A 13,256-nucleotide genomic window follows, 5' to 3' on the forward strand; every position below is an offset into this window, starting at 1 on the left:
TTGCAATTGTTTCATTTTCCAATAGTTTGAATAAAATGAAACTCCACAAATGTACATTCTTACTTGAGTTAAATTATCATTAATTAGTATACAATTGTAATTAAACTTTTATACGAGTATGATTTCGATTTGTGAAATATAAATTGAATTTTTTTTATTTTTGTTTTATTCTCTTAATTTTTTTATAATATTTATTCTTTACATTTGTTCCTTAAGGCTACTACATTGGAAAAATTATAATACTCCCTCCGTTCCTTTTTGTTTTTCCACATTACTAAAACGGGTAGTTCCATAAGTTTTTTCACTTTAGAATACTTTCCATTGTTGGAAAGTTTTTTTCCATTTATACCCCTCAAATACCCTCTTTTACCCTAAATAATTTTATTTTAATTATTGGATTCTATTACTCCCCTTGGGAGCTGCGTGATTCATTTAACCTCATCAATCTATTCTGCTTCCTCTCCCCAAAAGAATTCGTTGCTTTCTCTCTCTTCCTTGAGTTTCTTCCATGGCTTTCTTAGCTTTTATCCCCTGTTCATTCCTTATTTTTACTCCATTTTTACTGCATTAAAATGTAGATCGTGGAGAATTTTGTTCTTGTTCCATTAATGGGAGGTCACACTCTTATTCAAATGAAATTCTTAAATGGACTAAAAAAGATCTTGAGGCATATCAAAAGGCGATGGAGGATGATGCTACATCTATGTTTCGTGATTCTACCCCTTCTCCTAATGTTGAAGAAGAATTACCACAAAGTGTTCTTGAGTATTATTTGCAGTCTCCATCTCATGTTAATCCTTCAACTCCATCTAAGATTCATGAAGACGAAGTTAATTTGATTGTCCCTGACACTCCTGAGGAAGTTATTGCTTCAAGGGGTAAAAAAAACCCTAAAAAACGCACGTGAATTATGTAATTTTTTCTTGAATTTCCTTTTAATTCTACACTCATGATAAGTGCTGGTGATGTTTGCTGTTGGATTTGTTTGATTTTGTGATGTTTGATGTTGGATTTGTTCTGAACCTTTTTGATTTCGTCTTATTTTTTCTGGAAGTCTGTTCTTGAAATTTTTTTTTAAACCCCTGTGATGTGTTTATGCAATTACTTGACTTAAAATCTGAAAAATTATCTATAATTACTTGGTTGAGTAGCAATTGTGTACAATCAACCCATCATATGATATTTTTTTTCATGTACAGTAATTTGCGTCATTTCTTGTTGAAATTTTAAAAAGCTGAGAGGTTCAAACACCTCAATGATGAATCAGGGGGCAAAAAAACTGAACTGATCATTATATAATGACGTAAATACATATGCATGACCTTAAATTTCCATTTTGATGTTGATTTCATAATTAGTTGCTCCTAAGTTTTATAGAAACAATTTTGATAATGATAAAAAATAAACTGAGGGGATGTAATTTATAATCATCTTTGAGATTCTTCCACTGCTTCATCATATGCTTCAAGTATTTGTTGATTATGTTGTGCAGCATCTTCATTTACTGTTTGTATGCCTTGCTGATTTGTGCTTGGGTTGAGGAAACGTACACATTCCCTAACCAATTGTAATGGTACTCGCACTTGTATTCGTAACCTTCCATTGTCTTCTTGAACTTTCTTCCCTAGGTGTGGCTGAACATAGTCATTAGACCCTTTAACCTTTAGGATTTCATTTAAGTTGTGTTGTAATGAAATCCAAACATTGGTTAAAGTCTTTGGATGTAACTCTTCGAAAGCATCTTCCACTGCTTTTATTAACTCATTCATGTTCTTTGGCATTTTCTTATGCATAAGTGATTGTATGCTCCTAAAAAAACCCAAATCTAGAATATTACAATCGGGACTATTTGGTGGTTGTTGAGTTAGAATGAATGTAAAGCCCCCTTGCCTGTTGTTTTGTTGCCAAATTGGATCATCATTTGTTATGTGAACCCTTGCATTATCTTGTTGGATGAAAATTATGGATGGACTAGAGGTGTTCATTCGGTTGATCGGGTCGGTTTCGGACAGGTGTTATTCGGTTCGGTTGCATTTCGGATCGGTTATTTTTCGGCAGTGTGTTACAACGGGTCACACTCGGGTCGAGTCGGTTAGTCACGGTTCGGTTAGAGATCGGTTATTCAAGCTATCGGGTTAGCATCAGTTCGGTGTCGGTTGAAGTTCGTGTCAAGTGTCAATCGGTCTCGGGTTGTCATCGATTACTAATTGGTTCGGTTTTTTCGGGTACAGATCGGGTTCAAGCTTTATTTTTCGAGTAGTTATCGGTTACAGATAACTATTGATCGGGTCAATATCGAAATAAGTTAATAGTCAGGTTTTTAATTGATGTATGCTCATTTACTTACAAAAAATAATTACCGATTGTTTTATCAGATATAGAAGATATGGGTGTCAAACAGGTCAGGTTGGGTCATTTTCAGGTTCGGATCATATATAAATGGGTCAATAAACCCTTAACCTAAACCTGACCCATTTAATTAATGGGTCAAAAATTGAAACCCCGACCTGATCTGTAGCAGATCGGATCAACCTGCTATGACCCATTAACCTACTTTTTTTTTAGGTCATTAAATTCATATATTTCAGGTCATTTGACCCATTTAACCTTAATTAAAGGCTTCCTCCAAAAATAAACGTATGCCACTTAATGCAGCGAGCACACGGTATTCTTTAGTAAAAGGCGAAAGAATAGTTCGCTTTGTGCTCACGGCTTGGCTGCGTAAGTTGGTATGAGATCTGTGGAAGTGATTTAAAGGATTTTTCTAATATTAGTATCTTTCATAGCCGATGTGGGACAACTTTCTTTGTTATTGAAAGTCATCTTCAGCTGACAAATCCCTTAGCCGATGTGGGACAACTTCCTTTCTTATTGAAAGTCATCTTCAGCTGACAAATCCCTCAATACATGGTAATTGGTATTATCTTAGTTTTACGAAGTATTTGGCAAATGTTGATCCGTCTTAAATTTAATAAATGGGTTAAACAGGTTTTTTTCGGGTTTAAATATTCAACCTGAACCTAACCCATTTAATAAACAAATCAGGTCGGGTTGACCCATTTAATTAATTGGGTCAAAAATCTAAACCCAAACACGCTAATTTCGAGTCGGTTTCAGATCAGGTTAGCAGGTCGGGTCAGCTTTTGCCTGCCCTAATAGGCAGATCAATTTATTTCAATTATTTATATATATATATATATATATATATATATATATATATATATATATATATATTTATATATATATATATATATATATATATATATATATATATATATATATATATATATATATATATATATATATATATATATATATATATAATATATATATATATGCAATCTCTTCTGTATAGAACTTGTGTTCTTCCTTTTTCCTTATTATTAGAAAACTGAAATTGGACTTAATTTGCTAAAATTAAGTGAAAATTTGATTCGAATTTATAACAGTTCGATTTACAATCGGTTCGCGTTTGTATCAGTTCGAGTTAAAAACAGTTCTATTAATAATCGATCGGCAGTTCGGGTTAAAAACAGTTTGATCTTAATCGGTTTTAGTCAGGTTACATTCGGTTACGTGCATAATTCGGGTCGGATTTGACTCGGGTCGATCACTATTCAGTTCGGGTAACATCGGTTAAGGTTTATATGTCGGTTATAAAATTCGGTTGCAGTTCGAGTTCGATTTTGCTCTTTTCGGTTATCAAACTGTTCGAGTGAAGTATCGGTTCGGGTAATTGCGGTTCGGTAAACCTAAAAAACTTACATCTTTTCGGGTCGGATAATTTTCGATTCCGGGTCGGATTTTTGGGTCGGGTTTGTTTTGAACAGCTCTAGGATGGACCATCACTTGGCCATTTTCTAAGAATTGCTGGAATTAATTGTTCTATGACCATGCTCCTATAAACTTCCTGAGTAACCGAATCAGTTGGTTTAATTTCTATAGACCACCTTGGACGGTTAATTGAATTTCTTTGTGCTGCAACCCTACTTACGAAAGGGAAAATTCCGATTTTCCCATCAAATGTGCTTTGGCCATATTGATTCCATCTAGGCCTTGCAACCGCCCCTAAAAACATGGCTTTTGGAATGAATTTTGATGACTTTCTCGCCCTATATGGAATTTTTTCTTTGTGTGCTAGATAAACTCTTTGTGTCTTCTTGGTTAAGTAAAACCATTTTTCATCAATATGTATAAAGTCATACATACCTTTATACATTGGATGATGATGAATTGTATCTTCTTGAATGACACTTAAAATCCACTCAACCCTTCTTGCCTTGTTTGCATCCGTTAAATAAGGGTGTAATGGATTTGAATGTGCCTTAATCTCCCCCCTTCGTATCAATCGCCAAACCGTTGTTGGTGCCAAGTCTAAGCATGTTGCAACATCTCTTATGCATGTACGTTCACCCATTGGTTTTGATTCAAGTACGTTTGGTGGCACTTGAACTCTTTTTCTTCCACAATTCTTGTACTTTGAATCGACAACATAAGGCTTGTTTTCTTCTTTGTTTTCAATTGCACGTTTCCATAAGTTTCGAATTGCTCTTGGTGTGTAACCGTATTTGTTTGCTATTCGTACGAATGTACCATGTGGGAGTGAGTCACTTACTTTAAGTGACAACATTTCATGTAAAATAAGATGCCTCAACTCGTTCGTAAGCCTTGTTTTACGTTGACCTTGCTGTTCTATTTGTTGTGCATCCATTTCTTGTGGTTCCTCGTCAGAACTGGAGCTTGACTGTGAATCGTATGCATTTGATCCAAAATACCGAGCCCCCTGTAGCTCATCGTCATTATCTGAAGCCATTACAAGGCTAATGATGCAAATGAGGTTGCTGGACAGTTGTTTTTGGTAATGTGAGGCTGCTGTTTGGATTAGTTGCTGGACAGTTGCTGGACAATTGAGGCTGCTGTTTTGATTTTCCTTAAATCAGCAGCTTAAATAAGCTGATTAGGAATTTGTAAGGTCATTTTTTTGGATATTGTACTTGTAATTATTCATTTTACTAATCCATGTATTTCTAATTTGGCCAATGCAAGGTCATGTATTTCTAATACTTCTGTTACTGCTGAACATGTAATTCTAATTCCCTCCTTTTTTTTTTAGAAACAAAATTGTAAACTTTCCCAATTTGGAAAGTGGTTAGTTTCCCTCCATGTACTTTCTCTCTCTACAATAAAATCAGATTTTTTTTTATTATTTAATTATATCTACAATTAATTTCTCTCTCATTATTCCAATACAATCATTACTTCCCACTATTACATATTAAAATAATACCCACTACCACCAAAGATTCTAATTTTTCTTAATTCCCGTGAAATACCCAAAGTGGAAAAACATTTAGGAACGGAGGGAGTATTAAGCTTGTATTACAGTTTATAAATTTATATATTTGATATTGATATTCATTTTTATTAAAATTAGCTCTAGGTTAGTTTATCTTGAATTTTCATAGTTGATATTTGGACTCCCTTATTTCGTACTTGGGCTAGGTTCCTATTAAAAATCACAAGTTTTGAGAAGGTGACGTGAGTTCTTAAATTATAGTGATACATAATATTATGATGTTAGATTACAACGTTTAATAATTTTTATGTCACCATTACATATTTTATTGATTTTTTTTATCAAATTTGAGTTATTGATTTAAAAAAAAGCTAGCAAAAAATTAAAATGTTGTCTTTTGTAACCCCGTATTTTAATATCTAAGTTTGTACAGTGCCAACCATCTTATAAGTTAGTACATGAACGTGATGCAAGATGAGCACATGTAGAGTATGACGAATCATGTTACGGTTTATTTTCAAAATATGGTTACAAATTATGGTCCCTACCTACGAGATGTGAATCACGTGTTCAACCACGCTGATATGTTAAAATGATGATTATGGCATGCTTAAGACCGTTACAACGACTGATAAGCCAAAAACTGCCTTTAACAACCTAATATATATGATTATTTTCCTCCTATAAAGACAACGGGACTGCAGTCTAATCGCTGCAGGGCCCACTCTATTTCTCGGCATCTAGCCTCACGGTCAAGTTCATAAACTGCGGGACGTGCACCAAGATCATAAAATAGGGTGTTGATACTATGACACATACAATATGAAGTCTTTGGTAAAGATTACTGCTGTCTTTGTTCTTGCTAGCTCACTCAGTCTATCCATTTAATCTTTCTAATTAACGATGAATTGAACTGTACTAAACTGAACTAAAATAAACTAAGTTTGTTTTGATGTGTGGCTAACTATTGGGGTTCTTAGGTTTCCTACTTGTAAGGGGTACAATAAATCTAATTAGTGAAGCAAGTTTGGTAGTTTCAAGGATAAGGTTGAAAAATTCTTTCAAAAATATGATTTTTGCTCTAAAAATGACCTTCTTTGTAAAATTAGAAATGAGAAACGTGAAATACTTTATGACACAATGTTTCTAGATATGTTTAAGGTATTTAACAGTACAAAGCCCTCAAATTAATAAGTCACATATATTATCCTATACTTAATATGTTGCATATAATATACTTAATAAGGTATGATTTGTCCGCATCTTTTAAGAAAAAGAAAACCCCTTATCTGAACCCTGCCTTGTGCAGGATACTGGAAATGTCTTTTTTTTACTTAATATGTTGCTTTATCATTTATTTTTTGATTTGGGGTAGACTTAAGAATCCCTACAGTTAAGAGAAACAGAAAATATATTCTTCTTAAATACGTTGAGAATTTAAACTTATTACAAAGATGAAATGTAAACTCTTAACCACTGGGCTAACTCAAGATTCTCTGTAAAAATTAAAGTAAAAAATTATTAGGATCTTTTGAGGAATGTGATCCAAACATATGATCAAGATTCTAGATTATAGAAGTACATAATTCATAGAAGAGATTAACCACTCTTTTTAGAGAATATACAATATTTTTATGGTCGGTTAAGTTGGTTAATTATTTAAGCTTCCTAGGCTTGTGAAAGAACATTATAGAGTGGGTTAGCAAGTATATATTCTTCTTTTATAGATTTGTCTTTTCATAGCAGTTATTTAGAGAATATAATTTAAGATCTTACTGTTTTTTAGTCATTGATATTTATTATAGCTCTCTTTATCTTTTTGAATTTGCACCATATAATGTAAAAAGTTTTCTGATATATTTAATTCTTGTAAACTAAAAAAACATAATGCATATAATATACTTCTGTATTACTATCTATAATTATTGTTCTACATACACATTATTTGTATGTCATATATCATCAAATCAATGTATTTTAGAAAAATTGAGTCGATTTTTGGTGGCATAGTATATAGAGGACTCTTACATACGGCTTTATAGAGTTATATATTTTGTTCAATGTAGTTCTTACTAAAGTTTTATATGTCATTTTTCCGCCAACTTAATACCAAATTAAGGAGCACACAAATTCATCGCATAATTTATCCGTGGGTTCACTCGTGTGGACATACCACGGGGCACCCGTGGACTCGATATGAGCGTTGAATTGCATACACACTTAATGAGGTTCACTCTTTTCAAAATCATATAGTAATAGGAAGATTATCAACCAAACATCATATGCCAGTTCATAGGACCATAACCCAGTATTTAAGTAATGTGAGTTCTTCCTTATCAAGTATTTCCAACAATTTAAACCAATTAACCTTTATCATAATGACTTCTCGTATCATACAAAAAACTCATTCATGAATTCTTACTATAATGTTATAGATGAGCAAAGTTAGCCTCTAGCATCTTATAAGATGAAAGGAATGTCAAACCTACTATTTGATCCAAGATGTGTAGATGCTAAAGTTGAGCTCATATGACGTTTAAGTGACTTGGAAAATTCGAATTCCAACTTGTCATGATCAGTGTATGGGACCACACATACTCCATAAAATATATACGGAGGAAAATAAGGCAAATTCATTAAGACTAGAGTATTATAGTATGTGGTTACTTAAGGATAATGTACTAGTATATATGGATTTCCGGCCTCTGTACCAAAGATTTAGCTCTACTTTTATTTTTAGTTCATTCCATTTAGTTTGCTTTATTCTATTTTTGGTCATTACGTATACTTTTTCTTTATTTTTTTATTCTCACATTTACATTTTATTTTCATTTCATCCACACATTTCTTATTTTTTTATAAAATACACTTTTTTACTACCTTTATATATATTTTTTTCTTATTTTCACGCCAGTTGTATTTGGGGCTATTTCTTTAGAACAAAGGAATGCTTAATCTCAATTTAACTATTGCTTTACATGCCTTGCTTTTGTGTCAGAGATGAATGAGAATTATAAATTGACAAGTTACTTGTTTGAGAATTCAATTCGAATCTAATTTGATAAATCATTGTAAGAACATTGGATCAATAAATTAACTTAACTAACAACTTAAACTGCTAATTGAAATTTTAGAGTTCATGTATATAACATACACTCTATTACATTCACTTTTATGGCGGGTTTTTTAGCTTAAAAAGAGTGGATGAAGTAAAATTCATCTCCATACTATTTGACGCTAATAATTAACAACTTCATTTAAAAGAAAGATGGATGAGATTTGCACCTATGACCTATTAAATCAAATAGCTTCATAATACCAAATATTGCTACAATAATCATCATTTTGCACTCATATTGCAAAAATTTTTAAATTTATTGCGGCTATGACCGATATCATATCTAAACTGAAATTTTATGATAAGATACATTTTTATTCTAAGGATTTTATGTTTATTTGAAGGACGTTTTAGAGTGATGATTTTCACAATAAGTTCAAGAAGAAAACAGTTTAATACTGAACAAGTGCAAGTATTCCAAATTTTGGATAATAAGTGTATAAATACATAAGAAAACTTTTGCGTTCAAAATTTTAAAGACGTAATAAATACTATATAATTTTTTTAATATTCAAGGATAAGCTAGAATATTTTTACAAGTAAAGAGAAAAGAAAATCAATCCGCAAGAGTAAAATCAATTTTTTATTATTTTTTTTATTAACAAAACTCATCCTTAAAATGTATAACAGTCAACCCACTATTTATTCATTTACATTAGAAATTTTGGTACAATATGTCGATATCACATACCTAAAAGAGGATAAGTCAACTAGGGGATTTGAGGATGCAATTGCTTGTTTTATTTATATTTATATTATGTATTTATTTATTGTAAATTAAAGAGCCATGCACACTTTTTTTTTTAAAATGAATTAATTTGGAAATATAAAATATTAACAAAACAATTATAATATGGAGTAATTAATATAAGTGGAACATAAAATGAAGCTAGTGGACCAATGTGATTGTAACACGTGATATAGTGGTACGCATTAGCAAGAAGAAATTATGGTATGAGATAATATTGTCAGAAAAATCAAACTTAGAAATATGTTAAAGTTAATGATTATATGTATGACCTAACATATGTTATATGTTTCATCAGGCTGCTTCATAAAAGAAGTTTTTGAGCTAAAATTTTAAATGCATATGCCTGCATCTTTACGGCGTAAATAATTGACTTTAACTAAGGAGTGTATAAAATTTAAATATATCATAATACTTTATCCGGTTTTTAATAGTTGTTGTAGTTACTGACTTTATGTAGCAACTACTTTTCATCAACTGATCTTATTTGGTATATATTTCTCTATGCATAATGTAAAACATAGTCAAAGTGAGATCTTGTTTGATTCATCTTAATACATATTTTTGTAATATTAACTTTTTAGATTTTTTATCATATTAAATTAAAGATATTAAAGATTAAAATCGTGCATTGAATAGCGTAAAAAATAGAAGTGTAGCAACTATTAAAAACCAAAAGAAATATATTTTATCACGTTAATCTTATGATTCCGTGTTTAGATGTAAACACAATGAAAACGTTAACCTAAAGAATTTAGCAAAATACTTCATTATATACTGGTTTAAAAATATTTCCATAAAATTCCTACATAGGATCATAATTCATAGAGATATACATTTTGGTCAGCTTTTGGCATAATGATTTTGATCAGGTTATTATTAATTTCGGGTCATATATATGTACCATATGAATCTGATTTGATATATTTGTATGTGGGTTATTCCAGATCGAATCGAGTCATACTTATAACTCGCTTTTGATTCTGGTTAAACTTAAACGTTTTTACAGCATTCAATTATTCTAATTCATTCCATAAGAAGGGATAAAAGACGACAACCTATGATACGATCAAAGCATATACAAATGTAGCTATAAAGCTTTTTATTGTCATTAACATTTCATTTGTTTATTACATAAAATGAAGCTATCATCAAGAGCTTACAAAAAAGAAATCCCTTGAAAAACACCACACTATCTTCCAAACCCAAAAAAACCCATGCAAAAACTCTTCATAATTCCCATGCAAAAAAACCCCAAAAAAAACATTCACTTTTATTTTTCATAATAAAGTATATAATATATTTAGGCTCTTCGCATAAAATTACTTCTTCAACTACTAACTTTCATATCTTAAGTTGAAAAGTACTAATTATCACAATCTTAAAATATATTATATACTCTATAAGTTTACGGGATTTTTGATAGCTACAACCAAATAGCCTTAGCAGCAATGAGCATGTTTTTGAGGGACCCACTAAGGTGAGCAGCAAGGACATCTTTAGCGGACCCCACAAAGTTACCACCAATAAAAATAGCAGGAACACTAGGCATACAACCTAGCCTTTGCAATGCTATCTCCATTTCTCTCCCTTTTGGATCATAGTCAATTTCATACACTGTGGGACTAGCTCCTAAATCATAGAACAATGTTTTTATGCTGTGACACATACAATCTGAACTCTTAGCAAATATTACTGCTGCCTTAGACTTAGCCAACTCATTTACTCTCTCCATTATTATTTTTTAATATCGGGTAGATTGATTAAGAAAATGTAAAAATTTGGTGAGAATTAAACTTAGGATTTGATCTTAGTTGATCTGAAATTAGATAAGATTTTAAGTGTAGTGACTATAGAGTGAGGTATTGATATTGAGATTTGAGATATATGATGGGTTATTTATAGGGAGGGAAAGGGTAAATATTGAAAAAAGGAAAATGGGCATTAAATGGAAAATATATTTTGAAAAGATTATATAATAAAGAAGAAATTATTCTTGTAAGGATTCTATGGATATGGATAAGAAGACAACTTTTTGCAAAAAATTATGCACAAGAATAACTCCTTTGTATTTTTCATCATGTTATATTTTATTAGATCATGATCAATATGCATGGATGAATTATCATATATGAAACAATATATACAAGTCATTTGATATTTGGTATGACATAGTATCATAATTCATAAGCTAATGTGATAAAAGGTTATGAATTTTAGTCTTATTTCTCTGTTATTATTTTAAGTGAAATATTAAACATGATTCATGCGAAGGCATATGTTATCATCCACAGTTCATTTATGAGGGGGTGTGATAGAGACCTAGAGACTGGAGTATGTTACATATCATTGGGGTCCAACCATCAAATTAAATTTTTGGTTGGTTTAATTCCTTGATAGATATTGAGATAATGATGGAGTATTAATATTGTTGTTCATATATAAGACTTGTTTGATAAAGTATATAATACATTTTGGGGGAATATGGCCCATAAGTAACCACCCATTTAATTTAACATTTAATGTCACATATTTTTAATCTTATTCACTTATCATATATTTTATATGAGATAAGCCCTTAACATGAGTAATACTGATACGTGTTATATTGTTGCATTCATATTTTTAGCTAAATGATCCAAATAATTAAAATGAAATTATGGGAAAGAGCAGCAAGAAAATCCTAGAATTTTAAATGAGAAGTGGGAGTGAGAAAGATCATAGTGCTGTGATTTCAAGCTAATTATTATGTGTATGTGGAAAGGATTGTGGACATAGAATAAATTCTTTTGATGTTAAAATATAACTAATATTTTTTACAATGTTAACGAAAATAATTTCTTTGTTAGTTTTATCATTAATAAGGATAATTTATGTAAGTTTTATCTCTCAATTCCAATGTAAATAAGAGTCGATTAATAGCGTTGAGATAATAGAATAATATTGAGTACTTATATTATATTATAATAATAACTAATTGTATAATATTTGAGGGTATAATATCTTCATGTAAAATGATATACATATTTATTATAGCTCAATTTATTTAAATTAAAGTGAGCTTATATGTAGGCTGCTGATCAGTTTTCTATAAACAATACCTTGTAAGAGTTCAATTGATTGGGGTTAAGAAGGATTCTCATGATCTTGTAAGATGAGCAATTTTGAATGGAACTCTTTCAATTAATTGTCCGTGCCAAGCACGGGTTATTTAATATTTTATCATATTTAACATATATTTTTACGTAAATAAATAAAAAATATTAAAAACAGATGAATAAAAAAATAATATTGGTACACAATTTAAAATATAGGTTTGTATACCATAATATACATTACGTCGGAAAATAAAGTTAAACGATATATAAACTTAGTAAAATGGATACATTTATAACAACTTTTATCAACTATAAATATTGAACCACTTTTTTGTATACAATATTGTATGTTAAAGTATAAATATTATCATAATCATCACATATTAAAATCTTTAGTTTTTGCTTATTTTTGACACATGAAACAACTATATATGATTGATCATGCATCAATACATATTGGTAAAAATTTTAAATTTATGTTAGGTAATAATCAAAAGATTGAATTTTAATTTTCTATCTTGCTCATTATTTTCCTATCAGGAAAATAAATTTTAGATTTTAGTATTAAGAAACAATATCACGATTGTTATTATCAATCCTTCTCAAGTTTAATTACTCCTCTGTAGATTTCGTCCATCTCTAAACACGACTTACTTCCCCTCAATTTGAATAAAGAAATTAAAATTTGCTAAATTAGGAAAAAAGAGATTCGGGTTTGATCAATCAAAATAATAACAATAAAAAACAATTAAAATTTAAATTTATAACTAAATCAATCACATGCATAGAAAAATATGATATCAAAAATCAATAAATTTAGTTAATTATTTTATTTCCTCTTTTTCTAAGATAGTTTATTATGATTTTATTTGTTTCCTTTTGTATAGCTTCATCTCCTACTATTTATATGTCCTCATTCAATATAAAATACATAACTCATTTCATTAAGCTTCTATACGTAATTGTTGCAAATAAACTTTACTTTCAAAATTGTTT

The 13,256-nt window shown here is 30.3% G+C and overlaps 2 protein-coding genes and 1 non-coding gene across 3 annotated transcripts; all 3 read right to left on the reverse strand.

The window, feature by feature from the left end:
• Positions 1–2,603: 2,603 nt before the first annotated feature.
• LOC130826374 (U5 spliceosomal RNA) lies at positions 2,604–2,719 on the reverse strand. The gene has a single exon (XR_009047078.1). It is a non-coding gene; the product is annotated as a U5 spliceosomal RNA (small nuclear RNA).
• Positions 2,720–3,832: 1,113 nt separating this feature from the next.
• LOC130824746 (uncharacterized) lies at positions 3,833–4,813 on the reverse strand. The gene has a single exon (XM_057689764.1). The coding sequence runs from the start codon at positions 4,811–4,813 to the stop codon at positions 3,833–3,835; it is 981 nt and encodes a 326-aa protein (XP_057545747.1).
• Positions 4,814–10,245: 5,432 nt separating this feature from the next.
• LOC130825828 (glutaredoxin-C11-like) lies at positions 10,246–11,078 on the reverse strand. Its single transcript, XM_057691271.1, has one exon. It carries the CDS (start codon positions 10,895–10,897, stop codon positions 10,589–10,591), a length of 309 nt encoding a protein of 102 aa, XP_057547254.1. The 5' UTR covers positions 10,898–11,078; the 3' UTR covers positions 10,246–10,588.
• Positions 11,079–13,256: the final 2,178 nt, after the last annotated feature.

The sequence above is a fragment of the Amaranthus tricolor genome, chromosome 10, assembly GCF_026212465.1.
Source record: "Amaranthus tricolor cultivar Red isolate AtriRed21 chromosome 10, ASM2621246v1, whole genome shotgun sequence".
NCBI classification, from domain to species: Eukaryota; Viridiplantae; Streptophyta; class Magnoliopsida; order Caryophyllales; family Amaranthaceae; genus Amaranthus; species Amaranthus tricolor.